Source organism: Microtus oregoni, unplaced genomic scaffold (assembly GCF_018167655.1).
Source record: "Microtus oregoni isolate MIOR12 unplaced genomic scaffold, Mior012 000007F_ref0000211, whole genome shotgun sequence".
NCBI lineage: Eukaryota > Metazoa > Chordata > Mammalia > Rodentia > Cricetidae > Microtus > Microtus oregoni.
Genome location: NW_024543066.1, coordinates 24679413 through 24700016, shown reverse-complemented (window position 1 = coordinate 24700016; position 20604 = coordinate 24679413). Strand labels below are relative to the sequence as shown.

General features: G+C 44.2%; 1 protein-coding gene across 8 annotated transcripts in view; it reads left to right on the top strand.

The window, feature by feature from the left end:
• The window catches only part of Dst (dystonin), a 401984-nt gene that overhangs the window by 37480 nt on the left and 343900 nt on the right, over positions 1–20604 (top strand). For all 8 annotated transcript variants that reach the window (XM_041655211.1, XM_041655202.1, XM_041655203.1 and 5 more), the window contains exon 3: positions 13427–13624. In XM_041655211.1, coding sequence (XP_041511145.1) covers positions 13427–13624 — 198 coding nt within the window. The remainder of the gene's footprint in view (positions 1–13426; positions 13625–20604) is intronic.

Genomic DNA, 20604 nt, shown 5'->3' with positions numbered 1-20604 from the left:
CTGAGGACCGGAGGAGAACTGGACACTAAAAGGGGCTGTGACCACAATCCGCACGGTGTTTCTCACTTACCTCATTGTCCTCTGGCTCCTGGAATCCTGGGTCCTGTTCCCCATTTCCCATCTTTATTTACCATAAATTATCAGAGGCTTCTAGGTCAGGGAACTTTTTTTTTTTTTCCTGCTGCTTTCTGGTAAGAACACCTGCAGAGTAAGCAGATTTTGAAAGAGAATGTGCTGCCAGAAAAGCATTTAGGGCTTGAACACAGACCAAATGTCCACATCATCTCAGCTCACTCCTGAAATGTGGTCAGGAGCATCAGCCCTTCCCCTTCTGCGTCCAGGGGTGGAGGAGGCTCAGGCTGTTTGGAGACACTTCTGACCACCACCGTGTATGCCGGGACCCCTGCTCTTCAGGTCCTTCTTAGTCTTCCTGCCTAGGCAGCCAGCGTGGGGCTCGACAGGAGTCTTAGCAACATCCATCTACCACTGATTCCTGCTGCCTTGCTTTCCTACGTTACTACAGTTGGTTAGGTTTGGGATCTGAGGAACCTACATGGAGCTCCAGCACCCGCGCTGATTAACTTCAGCCCATTGGTAGAGATGTCGATGTTTAAAATGTTTAACAACCAGTAGTTGTTGACATACAGAGCGGTTCTTTTTAGTTGCTAGATCCAGGGAGGGTTGCAGAACTCTGAGGAGCAGGCTGCCACAGGAGGGCACACAGGGGTCATTACTGCCCAGGTCCTGATGTGTATTTGCTATGGAGATGCCCTTGGTGATGGTGCAGACCCAGGGGACCCTGCACACAGCAGTCCTGCTGCTTCCTCTCACTAGCTAGGGCTGCTGTCCCATCTACCTGTGGCTGCATCTGCCTAAGTTATGATAGCACTGGCCTCGCTACAGGAATTTCTTACACAAATAGTACTTTAGCACACAAATAGGTGGCCCTCAAGATGAAGCTGTTGCTTGAGAACAGACTTTGGAGGGGGTGCTGTTGATAAAGCTGTAGTTGTAAGATGGTTTCTCCACACATACCCCCACCCCCGTCTCTGTTAGCATTCCGTTTTTAATCTCTGTTTAGATCTTTTCTTTGTTCTCTGTCTCTTAACCCATTGTCGTCTCCTGTATTTTGGGTTATTTCTTATGCACTGCCTTATGAACTTATTTTTGTGTCTTAAAAACTCAGAATTCATAGTGTCCAGTGGAACCACTCAAGAGTCACTTAGGACTTTCCTGTGACTTAAAACTCCAAAGCCCCCTCCTGCTCCTTTGTCTTCAGACTTCTCCCCTGCCCTACCTCTCTGCTTGCTTGCCTCCCTGGCTTCTCTCGTGATCCTTTTTATTTCTCATAATACCTCTCTGCACTGCCTTCTCTCTCTCGTGACTGACTGGTCTCTGTGCCCATTTCTAAGTGCCATCTATCATACACAGTCACAGATCACCTGACCTATATTGCCTTTCGGCTCCTTGGAGTTTAGAGTTGGGAAGTTGTAAATCCTGCATAAAATATGCTTATTTCATTCATTTCTCCTGGCGTCTTGTCTTGGAAAGGATTTTTTTATGTACACATTTTACAGTCATGACTTTATTTGTAGACAAGGGATTATTGTCTGGGAGTGCTTAAATCTGAAGGGGGCTCGCGCAGACAGATTGTGCTCACATTCATCTGTAATCACAAAGGCTGGGTTACGATTTGCTTGTGGCAGGGCTATTTTTAGAGCCTGTCATTGCGCATGAGTGTCTGGGCCCTAGGCTGTGAGACCTGGCTGCTGCCAGCGCAGATTGCACCGACTCGGCTCCTCGTCTGCAGGCAGCCTTTCCTCCTTACAGTCCTCAGCTTTGCATGGCGTCTTAGCGTGGTTCTAGAACTCTCGTCTGTGACCCACTTTGCTATTCCATATGGCTACTGTTTCTGCAGCACATTGGGACCTGTTTGAGATGTATATTTTGGCCCACGTTATGTAGTTATTCTCTTTCTTTCACTTTTCTTTCTTTTTTGAAATAGGATCTTCCTAAATGTAGCGCTGGGAGGTCTGGAACTCACAATCCTCCTTACCCAGATTCCTGAGCACTGTGATTATAGGTGTGCACTACCCCGTTTAGCTTGCTCTTTTCTTTTGTTTTTTTTTTTTTTTGGAGCCAGAGTTTCTCTGTGTAGCTCTGACTGTCCTAGAACTCACTCTGTAGACCAGGCTGACTTCAAACTCAAGAGATCTGCCTGTCTCTGCCTCCTGAGTACTGGGATTAAAGGCCTGGGCCACCACTGCTGGCATTGGGCTTCTTATTCCCTGTGTTGATGGATTTGTTGCCTTTGCAGAAGCTGTTGGTTGCTGATTATTTTGTGTTGTTGACTATTAGATAAGATTCCTAAGGAACTCAGACTTTATGCATCTCGGGGCAACTTCTGGAGAACACAGACCATGATTTGAGATGCAGGCTTCTTGCAGATCGACTGCAGAGTGCCCTCGAGGAGCAGTACCTTTAAGAGAGTGAGAGAGAAGTTGAGTTATGGTCCGTTTGCAAGAACACCCACTGCTCTCATGGAAAATATCAGAGTTGTCCTGATGGAAGCAAGCATCCCCCTCCCCATTGACCCCAGCCTGGGCAGGGTGAAGGCACGATGACGGGTGTGATATCAGCCCAGCAGCTAGCAGTGGGCTGAAGGAATTTCCCAGGTAGAGTTTTAGCCACCAGGGGAATGAGTGGGTGACGGATGGGAATCTGGGCGGAGCCTCAGCATCCAGAAAGTGCGCCTGTCTAGTCTTCTGTGTCGTGCGGTTTCACTGCAGTAGCAATGCAGCGTTAATGTCACATTCAAGAGTCTTTTAAAGGCCAAGCATACTTTCTCTTCTCCTCTCTCTCTCTCTCTCTCTCTCTCTCTCTCTCTCTCGGCTCATTTTTATTTAAAAATAAAATGAAACATGAAATTGATGAGTTTAAACTAAAAATAGCAATAGCGTAGTTCGGTTTCAGCGCAGTAAGCCATACTGGAGAATTATACCCAGAAAAATTCCTTATCTTTCAGTGGCTAATGATGTTTGACCTAACCAAAAAGCCAGGGCAGGAAAGGCCTATGGTTAAAACCTATTAAATGCAGTAGTATTGATTAATTTGAGCAAACTTTTTTCTTCTCAGTGTTATAGTCTAAGTATAAAAATTCACAAGGGAGTAGGTGTCATCATTTTTAGAAGAACAATGCAGATACATTTTCGGTAGAACCATTTATGTGTTTGGAAAACATCATAACAGATGCTGTTTAATCTGCCTATGAAACTACAAACAGATGGAGCAGACATGGCTGCCAGAGGGAAATTTCACTGACCTTCTATTTCACAGACCGGAATATGGATTAACAGACCAAAACACCAAGACAGAACTACTTTTCAGTGTATGGTAGAAGTGCTCAAGGCCCTTCAATATGCTGGAGAGCAGGGATTAGCCACATGCCTCTGTCAAGAGCCAGAGAGCAGGCATTTCTGACTTTACAGGTCATATCATCTTCATTGCGTTTACACAGCATTTCTTTTAAGCAGAGAGGCCTTAAATAACAGGCAAATGAATAGACATGGCTGCATTCCAATGAAAAATTTTAAGAACTTGTTATAAGACCGATGTAGTTAGTTGGAGAGCCAGTCTGTTGATTTCTGTTTGGGAGCCTTGGTCAGGTTGCCTGAGCTTCAGTACTAAATCAGAACTCTTAAGAGTTGAGCAAAATTCTGAGTATTTCCATACCTGTAAAAAGGGCATCAAAATAACATTCATCTCATAGGTAATGATAACTACAAAATAATAGTGAGATAATTCATGCACAGTGTTGGGCTAGACTTTGCTCCGTTGCCATGAGTGGAGAGAGAATTGGGTGTCATTAAGAGCCAAACCATGCTGGAGAAGTGTTAGAGAAGTACAACTCAGGTTGTACTAGACTGGGTAATGAGTTGTGCAGGTGCTGTTGGTTTTGTCTTAATTTTGTCTGAGGCCCTAAGAGTTGTGGTCAGAAGGCTCACAATGCTGGGGAGGGGAGCAGGACTCCTGCATGGGACTTGTCCCTGAGTTCAGTAGTACCTGCATTTGTGTAACATCTGTGTTACATCCTTCATGATATAAGGCTTCAGTTGTTTTCTTTTTCTTGAAGTTTAGGTGATGGCTGTGTCTGGGTAAAGAGGTGGAATTATTGAGGTAACTCAAAGGGAAAGGAAGATGGAGTCTATAGACTCAATAGGTCAGTTAGAAAACTTCAGGGAAGCTGTGGTGAGTTAAATGAGAATGTGCTCTCTAGGCTTAGATGTTTGGATGCTTGGCCCCCAGATGGTGACACTGTTTGAGAATGGTTGGGAGGTAGGAACTTGTCAGAGGAAGCAAATCACTGGAGTTAGGCTTTGAGAGTTAAAGATTCCACGCCACTTCCCGTTGATTCTCTCTGATTCACACTTTTTTTTTTTTTTTTTGGTTTTTCGAGGCAGGGTTTCTCTGTAGCTTTGGAGCCTGTCCTGGAACTAGCTCTTGTAGACCAGGCTGGCCTCGAACTCACAGAGATCCGCCTGCCTCTGCCTCCCGAGTGCTGGGATTAAAGGCGTGCACCACCACCGCCCGGCACTATGAAATATCTTTAAGTGTTCAACGTCCTTAGCAATTACAGAAATACAACTAAAAACTATAATGGTATTTCATTTTACCCCAGTCAGAATGGTTAAAATCAGGAAAAAAACTGTCTCTGAATGCTGGTGAGGATGCATGGGAAACCTTCACTGTTGGTGGGACTGCAGACTAGGGTAGCCATTATAGCGTAGATAATTCTCGAAAAGCTAAAAGTAGACCTACTCTGTCATCCAGCTATACCTATCCTTGGCATAGCTTATGCCCAAAAGATTCTCTCTTATTTGTGGACCCTAGCTCTGAGTATTTAGTTGTGAGTATATAAGCTGGAGGTACTGAAGAAACCTCCTGAAGATAATAAGAAGGGTCAGTAGGCTGAAGGGAAAAAGCAACTGTAGAGAAGGGAAGAACAATGACACATGTTCTATTGAGGGAGAAATGGCAGAAACAGCAGCAGGGATTTAAATCGAAATGAAGAGGGAGGGCAGTACAGGAGGGGGAACAAGAGGGGTAAATAACACTAAGAACGTTTGAAAGAGCTAGGTAGAAGCTTACTATTTTGTGTTTACTTAAAAATACACCTATAATGTGTGTGTGTGTGTGTGTGTGTGAGCATGTGCTAATGAATGACATTAGTCCCCTTGAGATGATAATGCTTTCCCTTAGAGCCATAAACTATGCACTAGCCCCACTGCCGGGCGTGTGAAATCTCCCTTTGACTTACTGAGCAGGGGAGTCTATGAGACTCCCCAAAATAATGTGGGCTTCTTTCCTTGCTCATTGCTGCCTTCCAGAACTTGAAGGCAAGACTATTACTGAAGGCACCACACACTTTGGATACAACACTTGGAGGAATTGAGTTGGATGTGACCCAAAGCCTCCTCCCTGAGGATTGCCTTGCTGAATGCGAAAAAGTACTTTGCAAGTGGCCAACACGCACACACACACACACACACACACAAAACAAACAAACAAAAATCAAAAAACCAATCACTAGTCCTACCCAACTGTAAAGCCCATGAGCCACAACAGTGACCAGTGTGGCAAAATACCTCCAAGGGTGCAGTAGTGACATTTCTGTTTTGGGAATGATCAACAGCTGTCTGACTGGACAGCACTCTCCATAGGAGGGAATTCATGCCTTATACTCTAAACCTAGCTAAGTACCCATGAGCACTGAGGTCATGGGCCTTAGAGGAGAACCTAGTGCAGCCATTCCCCTCAACCAGTAGAATCTTTAACAACATTCGTAATACTTATCCTTACACCCACAGATAAATGTAGTTCTCACCCTTGTCAAGGAAGCTACCATTTAAAGCAGAAGAGAGCATTACAGAAATGCAAAACTGGTCAAAATGAAGAAAATGACAGGCTGTATGGTGTCCAGCCCCAGATCAACACAGCTGTGGCATCTGAGGCTTGGAGAACATCAAGAGGGAGGGGGAGGAAGGATGGTAAGAGCAGAGGACCAGGACATCTGTTGAGAGATAGTGTTTCTATATACGACAAGGAAGCTACACCCTTGAATCCACAGCAATATCATTACCTGAACTCGACCAGAATAATGGCAACACTAGTTGATAAGCCAATGCAGATGGGGGATATTCCACATGGTTCCACCCTTAGATGAGGAGATTCAGGTGGTCATTGCTTCCTAAGACAGAATCAGTCTTCACCAGGGAAGAGCCTCAGATGATAGGTTATATAATCCAAAGTGGTCAGTCTCAAACAAATACACATATGATGCACGGAGCCCCACCCTAAGCTTTCTTACCTGTAATTAGAGCAACCTTAGGGAGACCACTGAGAAAACTTGGCCTCTGTTCATGAAACCTGAGGCAAAGCTCGTGTACGATAATTCCAGAAGGCGGAAACAGCCAGATGAGTTATTTAAAGGTGGTCGAAGGAGAAGTGGTTGTATTTCAAACAGTTTGATTTAGAATTTGTTGGGGGAATAGATGTATGAGTATTATTATGGATCTTTTGGAAAACTGAAGAGCGCCCTGACCTCATCGTAACAATGCTATTTTTGTAAACAAAAAAGAGAACTTTTAGTTACCTAACAATGACTAGAAAAATTACAGAATTTGCACAAAATTTTGAGAGTGAACTAAACCCTCATGTGGACTAGTTAGGTCAGCCAGGAGGGAAATGAGGTTATTTTCTGAGTGTGCTCTGTGGTCCCTGCCACAGCACACCTTACATTTCTGGTTTCAAGGCTCTTTGTGTCTCTAGAGAAGAAGATGCAACATCTCAAGTAATTCCAAATGCAAAAACCTTCATTTTGTATTTTAATTTGTACATCTTCAGCCATGTAGTCTATGCTTTTTGTCTCGAGTGGTTTTGGGGTACAGAGTTAGATATATACTGTATTTCAGGGTCTTTTGAATGAGAAATTTGATAGAACTTTAAGAACTGATCTGGGTTCTGGATGCACAGAGGTAAGTCTCACACAACTGTAAGTGCATAGCCATGCTGGAGTCATGAGAGGCCATGGGCAGAAGCCATCGGGACTGGACCAGCCACCACTGTTACTTTTGCTTTTACAGTCTGTGCTGATATCTTCAACCTCTGCAAGGGCTGCACAGTGTCTGTCAGTCCTGTACTGTTACTAGAAACTTGCTCTGCAGACCTGAAGGATTGGAATCCCCTGGCAGCTTGTTAAGAATATAGACTTGATCTGGGGTGGTGGTGGAGCACGTATAATCCAGCACTTGGGAGGCAGAGGCAGGTGAATCTCTGTGAGTTCGAGGCCAGCCTGGTCTACAGGGTGAGTGCCAGGACAGGCTCCAAAGCTATAGGAGAAACCCTGTCTCGAAAAACAAACAAACAAACAAACAAACGACACCCAAAAAACAGACTCTTAGGCCCCAACATTTCCTTATTAAACTCTCAAAGGAGGTGCTCTGTCTTAGTTTTGTTTCCTGTCGTTGTAATAAAGTATACACACTAATAATAATTAATAATAATCATCATCGATGTTTTAAAAGATGTTATTAAGAATGCATGCAGATTGCAGCCCTGTATTGTTCTGAGGTATACAGAGTAATAAAGTAACTGTGGCAAGCAGTGTGGAACAAATGGTTCTCAAACAATGAAAACAGAATCATCATATGACCCCATGATCCTTCTTCTGGCTGTTTATCTAAGAGAACTGAATGGAGACCTTGAAGAGATATCTGCACACCTCCTAAAACGAATAAGATATGGGAATGTCAGTCACCTTAGGAATAAATAAAAAATATGGCACATAGATATAATGAACTGTTATCAGGTTAAAAGGAAGAAATCCACATGGTGAATCCAACATGGATGAATGTTGGAGACTTTTATGCTAACTGTAGTAATGGAGTCAAAGGGAGATAAGGACTGCAAATTTCATTTAGTCCTGAAGTACCTGAAACACTGAAATCCAGATTAAAAGGATGAAATAATGGAAACAGAACCCAGAAGCTGGACACAGAGAGAAGAGACCTTCTGTCCCATTTAACAATACTCTGTTGTGCGCTGAATTCAAGTCTGAGAGATTTATCTCGTGTTCAGTCTTTTCCCCAGAACACTACCCCCAACACTGAACACTGAACAAACTGAAGACTGTCTTGAGAAGTTGTTACCCAGAAAGCGCTAATAAATTCGAATGACTTTTAAAATAGCAGAAGTCCCCTACAGAAAGACTTCTCAGTGCCCACTATTCAAAGAGTAGTGTTCTGGTTTGCTTCAACAAAACACTGACCAAAAGCAACTTGGGGGAAGCTGGCTTGTGGTTAGAGTCTCTATCATCAAAAGAAGCAGGGGTGGGGTAGGGGGAGCTCTAGGCAAGGACTGAAGCCCAGGGACAGAGGGACGCTGCTTTCTGGCTTGCTTGCCTGGCCTGCTCAGCTTGCTTTCTTATCCAGCCCATGACTACCTGAGAGGGATGTGCCCACTGCATGAGTTAGCAGTCATGAAAATCCCCCCAGCTATACCCACAGACCAGTGTGATGGAGGAAGGCCCTCAGCTGAGAGTCCCTTTCCCCACATATGTCTAGGCTTGTATCAAGTTGACAAAAACACCCAACACAGGTGTCATTCCCAGAGAACAGGAAATCGTCTCCTGCTTGAGTGAGGTGTCCCGAGGGTAGGGAGACTCCCCTGGAACACCTTCCACAGAGAACCAAATGTGAATGCAAAGGTCAGAGAAATAAAACTGGAGTCCAGGGAAAGAGTAGGTCCTAGAGCAGGGAGGCAAGAATGGGCGAACCCAGAGAAACAAAGACGCTGCTTCTGGTGGCTTTATTCTGGGGGTCTTTACTGAGGTGGTCATGAAGTCTGCCCAGGATGACAGGAACATCATGTGGAAATTGCACTGTGCTTCCTCAGACCAATGGAAGAGCTGACTGTACTCTATTACTGTCTTCCTATACTGGCCAGTGAAAGGATGAGCTGTGACCCCAAACTCAGGATGCATATTTGAGGTAGGAGAGAGCCAACCCAGGGTTTCTCTGTGTTTCCCTAGTTGGCCTGGAACTTTCTCTGTAGACCAGACTGATCTCGAACTCACGGAGAACCACCTGCCTCTGCTCTCGAGTGCTGGTGTTAAAAGCTCGTAGTTTTTTTTTTTTTGTTTTGTTTTGCTTTTATATTTCATGCAATACATTTTGATCATATTCCTTCCCCTCCCCCATCCATCCCAGTTCTTACCTCACCTCCCTCCCTCTTCAAACAAAGTGCAGGTGCTTGCACGCATGCAAACTGTGGAGTCTGTTTTGGCCATTTGCACTTCTGATGAGGACTTTACCTTCTGGTTTTGTTAGCTTTGTGGTAGAGATGCACAGCTCACTGCACTTATTGTGATCTTTTATCTGTGTGCATTTTAGTTTGGGGCCAGGAAGGAATGGCTAACTGTATTTGTCATCAACAGCCCATACTTTGGCTTTGTAGCCAGGTGAAGGTCCCAAGACTGGTTCATTTTAACTCAGCAGTAACAGACGGTTGAAGGATTCCTTGATGAGATGTTAGTGTGTGAAAGTACTAACCAGCTTTCTGGGACTCTTCCATCCCTTCCACTTCCCTAACTCTGTGCCCTAACCAGTGGTATCTAGGCAAGGTCAAATGAACAGAGAGGACCCTTTAAATACTAACACCAAAAAGAGCTTATAGCACCACCTGCTGTCTTAAAATATAATTTTCTTCTGTTGCATCACGGCTCATGTTTTATAGTGTTTATGACAAGTGTGTATCATAAACTAAGGACTGTGAACCCGCGGAGTGATTTTGGGAATAAAGCTGACTACCGGGTGATGGTTTTGTGTTTATAGTGTTGGCCATCACAGCTCTGAACTGCATAAAATTTGTTAGTGCAAGAGTCAGAAAGTACGCGATACAATAATAGAAATGCCAAGCAATTACTATTTATGTGATATGTACGTCTCTAAGTACCCTATGTGGGCTTTCCTTCTGAGACACAACCATGATTCTTTATGAGCTGTGTCACACAATCTTGGTAGATGCAAACATTGTGACCAGTATCGCATGCTGAGTAAGAGGACTATCCGCTGAGCACAGCGATGAGACTCACTGAGCCAAGACCTCTCACCCAGTGGTCAGTACCTCTCATGTCTGCAGCAAAACACACCAGCAGTGTGACTCAAGATTCCTTTCATACTGGCTGTATTCAAGAATATATTTTATTTATATGAGTAATATGTAGTAATCATAGCTGACACTTCCATCCTGTTGTGTGCCAACCGCTCTTCTAAATGCTTTGCATAAGTGAAATCATTATTGCCTCTGCAAACCTATGGAGTATTTCATTTTCAAACTTATTTTACAGGTAAGGAAATAGTTAAGTGACTAGCCGAGAGCACACAACTAGGGAATAACAGAAGCTATGGAACAGACCTGGATAGTATGGATGTAAAATCTCTGTTCTATATTCTAATGCTTAGAAAATTTGATTCTGAAAGAATATTGTAATGTTTAGGTGGAATAGAATTTACAAAGATCTGCATGACAGAGCTAAGATAAAAACAAAAAAAAAGCTGTGCAGGTTGGGTGAAAATTTAGGAAAAGATGGCTTTAGTTGATTTCTTCTTTTGGTATCAGAAGCAATTCTGTAAGCTGGCAAGATGACTTAGGAGATAAAGGTGTTTGCCACCAAATCTGACAAGTGGAGTCAGTCCTGGACCCACGTGGTACAAGAGGCAGTTTCTGCAGTTGTCCTCTGAACTCTACAGTGCACCATGGTGTGTGTACACACACACACACACACACACACACACACACACACACACATATATTTTAAACAACAAAAGTCCAAATAGACACACCAATTCTTCATTGAGTGTGTTCTTGAGCAGTCTTGATTGTTCTAGAATGGATAGAGGGAGGTGGAGTGGGTAGATTCTTGTTCTCCAGAATGGCTGTGGAATTATGTTCTAGTTTCTCTCTCTGAGTGACTTTGAGAAAGTTTTAGACAATATCTGCGTCCCAAGTGTTTCTAGAATTTGTACAGTCCCGAGGAGTGTTAGTAATAATGGAAACTGAGCCAATAACAGCTTCTTATTACTCATAAGAAGAGAATCTCCATTTTTATCAAATAAGCATTCATTTCACCCCATTTCTGCAGAAGCTGGCAGTGATTAGCTAATGCCACCTAGTGGTTAGAATACACCATGGTTCCTGAGTCTGCAAGCCACAGAAATTATCCTCAGTGAGTCTAATTCAGAGGAAGAAAAGAGAGTTCTTGGAGTTTGGCATGTGCATGATTGCCTGATGGCCAGTTCATTTGAGGGATCCAGCTCTACTTTAAACATGCTTAGCAGATGACCCCAGCTCCCTGCCCCTAATCTCCTCCCCAGCAGCTGTTGTAATACCTCCTGGGTCGTATGGGGGCTGCAAAGATCTTCCGGGACTATTTTGAGTTGAAGAGGGCCAGCTGAGCTCTCACGCAGGGGCGGGTTGGAGCAGGCCCATGTGTGAAGAGCCGGTCCAGACAGTGTTGGCAGTTTTGAAAATCTGTTTACAGTTCTTCCTTGTTCATTTCTGTTGACCTCGGAGTGACTTTGCGGGTCCTCCTCTACTTACCCTCCTCATCTTCATATCCTCCAGTTTGTGGACAAGGTCTCCACAATCAAACACCAGCTCATCTTCAGGCTCTTCAGTGAGAAGTTCCCTGCACACACCCGGTCTTCCTGAACTGTGCACATACACGATCAGACCTTTAAAACTTGCTTCTTTTCCTGGTGTCATTAGTCCCTGTTCTGTATTCCCTCACTGCAATCTCAAGTCTTCCGTGTCTCTTCTAAAATTCAGACAAACCACAAACACAGGCTCCCCTTAGAACGTCTGTTGTTTACCTCTTTAATTTCCATCCATACTTGACTTAGACTCCTGGCTGGCACATCTTCAAATAGTATCTGCTTGCTTGTAAATATTTCATGCGTGTACCTGCCATTTTACTTATTCATTCATTCCTAAGCTCTTTGCCTTGCCTGGAACATAAGTACTCTTTAGTCCTCAAGTGCCTGCCACCCACTAGACTAAGCCAAATATAGAGTAGCTTCAACTCCATTCAGCTCCTCTGAGCTCTGCTGCCACTGAGAGCACTGAACTGCCTGTCCATTTTTGCCTGTGTGTTTGTGAACTCATGTAAAATTACTTCCTTTGTGTTCTAGTAAATTACTGTTTGTTTTCCGCTACAAGAGGACTGAGGCCATCTTTGTTTTCTCGATATGGCTTATTTGAACTTGTTTCTTTGTCTGAAGAGTTATGCTTACCTTACTGACTGTTTTATCAAGCACTGCATTTTTCTAGATAGGCTACTTGGAATTTTAGAAATACCCTTTATTTAGAACCTAAAAGTCTTGTGACCAGAATGTAAACATTTTATGGATCAGGATAGTTGAAGTCAGAAATGTTTACTAAATTGTGTGGCTTTAGTTAACGAGTCAAGCATTTGGACCCAGCCCATCACTCCCAAGCCCATGTCCCTTTCCCCCACACGACCTCTGCCTTAGCGCTGGACCCTCCCTTTGTGTGTGCTGTACCAATGCTTTGCATTCCTACTTTCCCTCCAAAGGGATTCTGCTCTCCAGAGGGCAGAGGGGCTCTTTTCCCGTCATTTCTGTTGATGTAGTAAATTAAGTATCCCAACAAAAGTAACTTTAAGGAAGGAAGGGTTTATTTGGCTTAGAATCCCAGGTCACAGTCCGCTGTTGTAAGAATGCTAAGGTATGAACTTGAAGCCTCTAGTTACATTCACAGTCAGGAGTAGAGAGAAATGAATTCACGTGTCGTTAGTTGTGCTCAGTCTCTTTTCTATACGATATACTGCAGGACCCAGACATAGGGAACAGTGCTGCCCACAGTGGGCAGATCCTCCTGCTGCAATTAATGTGTTCCAGACAGTTCCTCACATACATGCCCACCCCCCAACCTGAGCTAAGTAGTTCCTCACTGAGACTCTCTTCCGAGGTGATTTTAGATTGTGTCAAGTTGGCATTTAAAACAAACTGTCTACCTGGCCTGGTGTTCTGTTTCCTTTACCATCCTCTGTTTCATGCTTAATCACACATATTTGTTAACTCACCTGAACCATATATAGAAGTAGGACAGGGTCCCCATCTGTCATTTTTGTATCCGTCCATTGATTTACTGAATCCCAAGACCATTTTCTAAGGTGCCCTGAGCACCATGGATAAATGTTACATCCATGTTGGACCTCTGATACTTAGTTGGGAAAGTAAATGAGTTCACTGACTAAGGGGACTTGGGACACTTAATTTAATTAAATCCAGAGAATGTTTATATAAATTCGGTGAAAATCTAAATTTGTGTGTGTTTCCTGCCACAGGGATTCCGAGCAAGCCCTCGGCACATCCGGAGACGAGTTGCTGCTGCTGCTGCGGCTGCCCGGCTAGAAGAAGTCAAGCCTGTGGTGGAAGTTCACCATCAGAGTGAGCAAGAGTCATCAGGGAAGAAGCGAAGAATCAAGAAAAATAGCCGAGTGCAGCCAGAATTTTATCATTCTGTCCAAGGCGCCAGAAGGCCTGTAAGTAGGGAGCTGTCTTTTTTGTAAGAGTATTGAATACACACTCAGATGGTGAAATCATTCTCTTGAATAAGTTTTGGATCAAGTAATTGGGCTATACTGTTGGTACCCCACAAAGTGACTGGGTACACATGAAAGAGAAGCTGTTGGGTAGATCCTTGCCAGAGGCAAGAGCGGGTCAGTGTCACACAGACCTGATCTAAAACCTAGGGGATTCCTGGTGCCCTTGAAGCTGTGGTCTAGAATGAAGAGGGGGCTTTAGAGTTAGCAGGTTGAGGTGTGACATCAGAGCGACAGTAGAGCCGGTATCAGGACAGGAAAAGCACTGAAGGGGAGCTGGAGCTGGAATCTGTGGTGCTAGCTGATCCCCTTCTAGGAATCTCTAGGGCTGGGAAGATAAAGCTTCCCTGTAAAGCGAGCTCGAGGTAACTCTAGAAGACCTTTTCACCGTAGGAAGGCAGGAGCTTTGTCTCCCTAACTATGGTGGTTTGAATGAGTGAGAAGGTCCCCTTTGGGCTCATAGATTTGAATGCCTGGTCCCCAGTTGGAGGAACTGCCTGGGAAGGATTGGGAGGCATAGCCGTGCTGAAAGACGTATGTCACTGGGTATGGGCTTTGAGGTTTCAAAAACCCAAGCCATTCCTATTTAAATCTCTCTCGTCCTGGTGGTTGTTGTCTCAAGATGTAAACTCTCAGCTGCTGCTGCAGTGTAGGGCCTGCCTGTGTGCTGCCATGGTCCCTGCAATGATCATAAACTCTAACCCTCTGGAACTGTGAGCCCAAGTTAGACGTTTTCTTTAATAAGTTTCCTTGGCCATGATGTTTGGCCACAGCAATATTAAAGTAACTGAGACACTAACCAAGTGTCTGTTGACATCAGCACTGCCTTCCCTGGGGTGCCAGGGTTCAGCTGGAGGCTGATCTCCTCATTTTCTGAGCACATTGCTCTAGGTGTTCTGATGGTTTTGTCTTGGTGGCCTCTGACACATGGATTTCCAAACCAACGCTGTGATAATTAAGGATCGAGGCCTTGGGAAATGCTATTTGAAAACTAAAGATTATATTTCTTAACTGCAATAATTTTATATTATTTTAGAAGTTATGTTCACGTGGTTCATGCTTATGCTATGTCAAGCCTCTTGTTACCATTTCCTGTACTGACAACCTAAGGGAACTGTCAAGATTTGACTTGATAATGCCTCTGCAAGCCATGAAGACACAGATGCCATTCCGTAGGGGTCACCGGGCGGCAGGCACATGTGGAAATAGGCTTAGTGAGGAAGCTAGCAGAAGGGTCCTGCTTCTAATGAATCATTTGCAACCAAAGCACTGAAGTGCACTGTTTAATGACAAGATGTGTTATTGGTGCTTACAACATCCAGAGGAACTGTCAGGCAGGAGATGATGTCTTTAGGGAGAGGAGACGAAGGGGTAGAGAGAACTGTTTGGGTGTGTGGGGATTTACATAAGAGAAATGCATACAAAAGCAATCTGGAGAAGTTGACTGGGGCCATATATTCAGACAGCCACTGGTTTAAATTCCACTTGCTGTACTTACCAGAGAAAGCCAGAAATAAATAAATCAATTTTTATTTATTTAAATACAATTTATTTTATTGAAATAAAATGATAAATTTTACTTAAAATGATAAAAATACTATGATTTTTGGAAGATTAAGAATGTGTTGTGTGTGCTGGGGCAGATGAGCTGTGACTACAGTAGGCTAGGTGCCATGCCTCAACTCCGACGTCCGTTATTAATAATAGTTCATCTGAGAACGGCCTTTGTCAGCTGGGTCCTGAAGGAGCAGCAGGAAGGAGGGAGACAGAGGAGGGGGGAGGGAGGATCAGAGGCTGTCCACAGCCTGGTGTGTGTTTGTGGGAGCAGGTGATGCGGGCTCCCACACTGCTTGCATTTCTAGTAAATTGTCTGGGAGACCAGACATTGTCAGTCAGCAGCCAGGAGACCATTGGCTCCTTGTTTTGTGTGATTTCTCTGCAAACTTTTGAAACAGTCTGGCCACTGCTAACCTTTCACGGTTTCTCTGTCACCTGTAGACCAAATCTTCCATGTCTTCTGATGGGTGTAGTTAGCTGCAGTCACTAACATCGGCTGCAGCCACCCTGTTCACCCTACCCAAACCTGTTCTTTTTATCGCTTCCTCATTTGGATAAAGTCAGTGCTGGCACATACTGCTGCAAGAACAACTCTAGCTGTGGCTTGGCTATGGGATGAAATTGCATCAGGGTGATGACATGGTGAGATTATATCAGATGGGATTGCATAGTGATCCGGAATTATTTGGATGGCTTTATGTGAAGCACTCCAGGCATTTCTAGGAGCGACTGTAATAAGACCTGTGAATAAGAAAGACTGGCAAAGTAACTTCAAAGAAGAATCAGAAACTATGACAGCGACTGAGGGTGTAGTTCAGTGGTCAAGTGCTTGCCCGGCTTGCACATGGCTGTGGGTTTACATGCAAGGAGGAGGCGAGGAAGACATTACTGTGCTCCTTTCTGCTGGCTTGTAGTGGCACTCCCTTCATGATGACAGGTCATGTGGAACGCATTGCCCTTCATGGCCTTTGATGGCTGTAACAGACTGGCTTATTCTGAATTCATAATTTATACTTAAGAGTGCCTATAAGATGTATAATGGGGATCACTAATAGAAACTTAATTAATAATACATGGACTTCTTATGTCACTCCTTTGGGAAATTGGATGTCTCTAAAGCTGAGTAGGCAGCCATTTTATCCCGATTTTCTCCCGGTAAATGCGTCTTGAGATTTATTTTCATCTCAGGGTCTGTCCCTGGCATGTTTAGGGATCTTGAACCACACTGGAGCAGGAAAAACAATTAGATCTAGCTCCTCCCATGTGCTTTAATATTTTTGACAGTACAAAACACTTTTTGATTTCTGAATGTCAGAGTCTTTAAGTGCTGTATTCACAACTTTTTCATTGCTGTGAACCACATATCCGATAGAAACCAGAGGGGAACGCTGTATCTGCACTCTCTTACAGAGAGAGACATAGCAGAGCTGTCCAGTCATTGATGGTAGGAACATGTTCACACAGCTCAGGCAGGAAGGAGAAACAGTGCAGGCTGGAGCCAGGGCAGGCAGCACTGACTAGTCCCCAGTAAACCACCTCCTTTAGCCAGGCCCTGCCTCCTACACTTCACAGCCTTCAGACAGCACCACGGATGGGCAAGGCACTAGGCTTTCAATGTAGGGTACTGGCAGGACTTTCCAGATTCAAACCGTAGCGGTTTTCCTTGTTGTAATGCGGAGACTTGTATCCCTCCGTGTTTGCTTCCTGGGCTTTGTTCCCTGTGCTCTTTGCTGTTTTTCTTCTCGCTTAATTTCCCCAGCAGTCTTCGGGCAAGTGCTCGGTTTCCAGGGGAGGAAGTTTGCCAAGCTCATACACCTGGTAGAAAGCAGGGCTGACATTTAAACCCAGGGTCTCTGGACTGAGAATATTGGGGAGAAATGAGAAATTCTGCATTTTCACATTTGTGATCAGCCCCCTGGTTATCTTAACCACACCGAGTCTCAGATATGCATACACAAAATCTTTGTGTTTTAAACAATCAGTCAGCCAGGCAGTGGTGGCACACACCTTTAATCCCATCACTCAGGGGGCAGAGTAGGTGGTTTTCTGTAAGTTGGAGGCCAGCCTGGTTTACAGAGTAAGTTCCAGGCCTGCCAGGGCTATACAGAGAAACCCTCTCTTGAAAATAAGGCTAATTAGCTAGCTAAACAATTGTACCAGTCAAAACCTATTTTTAAATGATGCTAAAAGCAACAAATAAGCCCCAAACCTCATTTTTGCTGTGCATCTTATTTGCTTGCTCTCCCTATGCCAGGGAACCCAGGAAATAGGAACCTTTGTTCTGATGCCTCTTTGTACAGATCTGTTCATGTAAGACAGCTCTCGGTCATAGGGACATAAAAGTTCCAGAATTAAAAACAAACAAACAAACAAACAAACAAAAAACATTAAATAACCTTCTATCTATTTCTGTTCTATTTTGCAGACTAGTTCTTTTTTAATATTGCAGCATGATTTCTTCCATTTCTGGCTTAGACCTCTCTCTGCACTTAGCTGCTAATGCTCCTGCTTCGCTGTCTAATGGGTAGCTTGCTTCCCTCCTGGCAGGAATATCAGTGTGGAGCTCCTCTTGGTTTTCTTACTTCTGAGCTCCTACTACCAGCCAGAAACTGGTTTACTGAGTGTGAAAATTTTGATTCAGAGGTTGGTTAATACAGGGGAGAAGAAACAGGCTTAGGCTTGGGGGGAATAAAAACATGTTAAGTTTGCAATGACCCTAACAAATGGTCTGTCTTAGAAGATGTGAGTCTGGATTTGGGAGCCATTTGTACAAAGATGTTATCAAATGCATGATCTGGATTGGGTGACCCAGGAAGTGAAGTTGCAGCTTGGGTGTCTGATGTGCGAGTTTGAGAACAGGGCCTAAAGCTGCTTCGGAATGAATACCTTTTCAGTGTGTTTCAAAGGCTTCTCTGTACACAGTGAACTTTCACTTAGCTTACGTGGAGAGATCCTTGTAAGGAGTAGAGTTCAGCCAGTCACAGCAGAGGGAGCAGGAAGCGACAGGCGGCCAGCTTTCCAGATCAGGCGCAAACAAGGTAATTGCTGGTTTCTGTGCCTCGCTCCGCTTTCTGTGTCCACTCCTTTCTTCTGCTGTAAGTAGAACCTGAGCATGTGATAGAGGGAAACATCATGGAACAGTTCTGTCTGGCACCTAGACTCTACAATTGTAAAAAGTGCTTTTTAGGATTTGGTTTACTTTGCTCTTAGCCAGGCACGGTGGCTCATGCCTTTAATCCAGGCACTTGGGAGACAGAGACAGGGGGATCTCTATGAGTTTGAGGCTACCCTGGCCTAAATAGTGAGTTCCAGGAGAGCTGGAGTTACATAGTGAGATACTCATCCCCCCACTCCTCCAAAGAAAGATTTGGTGTTCTCTGTTCTTTTAACAGGGGTGTGATTCCCGTATAATCTCCAATTGTCCCCTTGGAAATAGAAATAGTTTAAGCAGAGATGAATCCAGGCCTCTTGGGTTTGATTTCAGGATATCGTGTTAGATCAAGAAAGGCTGTTCAGGTCTCGTAAGGTGAGCATTCAAACTGCTTAGGCTCCCACAAAGCCAGTACGTGCAGTAGGATCAAAAACCCACTGCAATTGTTCTTGAATTCTCAGTATTCCTCATTGTCCGCTATGTTCAGCTAGTCCGGATTTATCCCATGCTTTTTCAGACCTAGGCCAACGAGACCTGGATAGAGGTGGGCAGTCCTTGGGCTTCCCACAGGTCAGGGAACCCTGATTGCTCTTCGAGCAGATGAGGGGGGGGGACTTGATCGGGGGAGGGGGAGGGAAATGGGAAGCGGTTGTGGGGACGAGGCAGAAATCCTTAATAAATAAATAAATTAAAAAATAAAAAAAAAAAAGAAAGGCTGTTCAGGTAGAGACGAGAGAAAGTGGCAGGAGAGGATTTTCCAGATATATCCCTTACTCCTTGCCTTCCTGTGTCCTCTGTGAAACCAGTTCCATGCCTTGCTCTTCTTTTCTGTTGATTTCTATTTGGTGTCTTGGAGATGGTTTCCTCTTGTTTGACTGCTGCGCCTTAGGTGATTGTACCACCACAGGATACTTTGGGACATTGCATAGCCTTAATTTTTATAAATTAACATTAGTAAGATTTTAGCAAACCAAGCTCGCTGGCCGAGCACAGGTCCTTGATCTTTATTATTTTCTATTATAAATGTGCCTGGGTGTCGTCTTTCTGTTCTTTTCCTGCTTATGTTAAGTGGATTTCCCTTTCCCTTTCCTTTTCAAATATTCAGGACTAGGCAGCTAGCTAACTTTATTTGCATAACCTCAGGACACTTCCCTCTTCAGTGGAGGCTTGACTGCCCAGCCCTATGCAGGCTAATTAATCAGCAAAGGCAGGGTTCTTAAAGAGATCGTCTGTTCCCTTTGCCTCTTTGAATTTCTTCTTTCTTTCTGTCTGTCTGGCTGTCTTTTTTCTTCCTTCCTTCCTCCTTTTCTTTCTTTTCTTTTTTCTTTTGGTTTTTCAAGACAGGGTTTCTTTGTGTAACAGCTCCAGCTGTCCTGGAACTCAGTCTGTAGAGCAGGCTGGCCTTGAACTCCCAGAGATCCGCCCGTTTCTGCCTCCCGAGTGCTGGGGTTAAAGGCGTGTGCTAGCACTGCCTAGCCTAGGACAAGCAATTTATCCTCCATGAATAGTGCAAATAAGCACATTCTTTCATCTCCCAGACTTTATGAAACCAACATGAACTTGGTAGAGGACTCGTGTGCTTTGCTTAGAGACAAGAATCATGGCTTGTAAGTCCTGTTTCTCTTGGAACATTTGATCATGGCAAGGCTTCCTGACATTTGTTTGTTTGATTGTTTTCCTTGTGTTCGGGGCCATCTATTGCCTTAAAAAATATTCCTTAAGCGCTAAGCAAAATAAACTTTGACCACCCAGTCATTCCCACTTCAGTTTTTGTGGATAGCTGGATCCAGGGACTGAAAAGCAAGGCCCCTTCTAAGCTAACCTGGCATCATCTTACCTCTGAACAGAATGATCTGCAAATCGCTCTGGGAAGATGCGTCTCAAGCCATAGATTCTCTTATTTTGCTGTTAAGGCTTAATACACACCTTTACCTGAGATTCGGTCACATCGACCATTTCATCCTAAAGATTGTATTGCAATAAAGTGGATGACATTTAGCTCATCTGTGTTCCTCTCGGTTCTCAGGCATCAAAAGCTATAGAGCCCGAGGGCATGTGAGAGGTCCTTGGATTTGGCGGCTCCTGTCTCCAGATTTTCTTTCCCAGTACACGAGCCACAAAGCCTCTTAGTACTTAGTAAAGTGTCCATACTTCATAACAAGTAACTTTCTTTTCTGCCTTCCTAGTTTTATCTCTCTGAATCTTTTTTTCT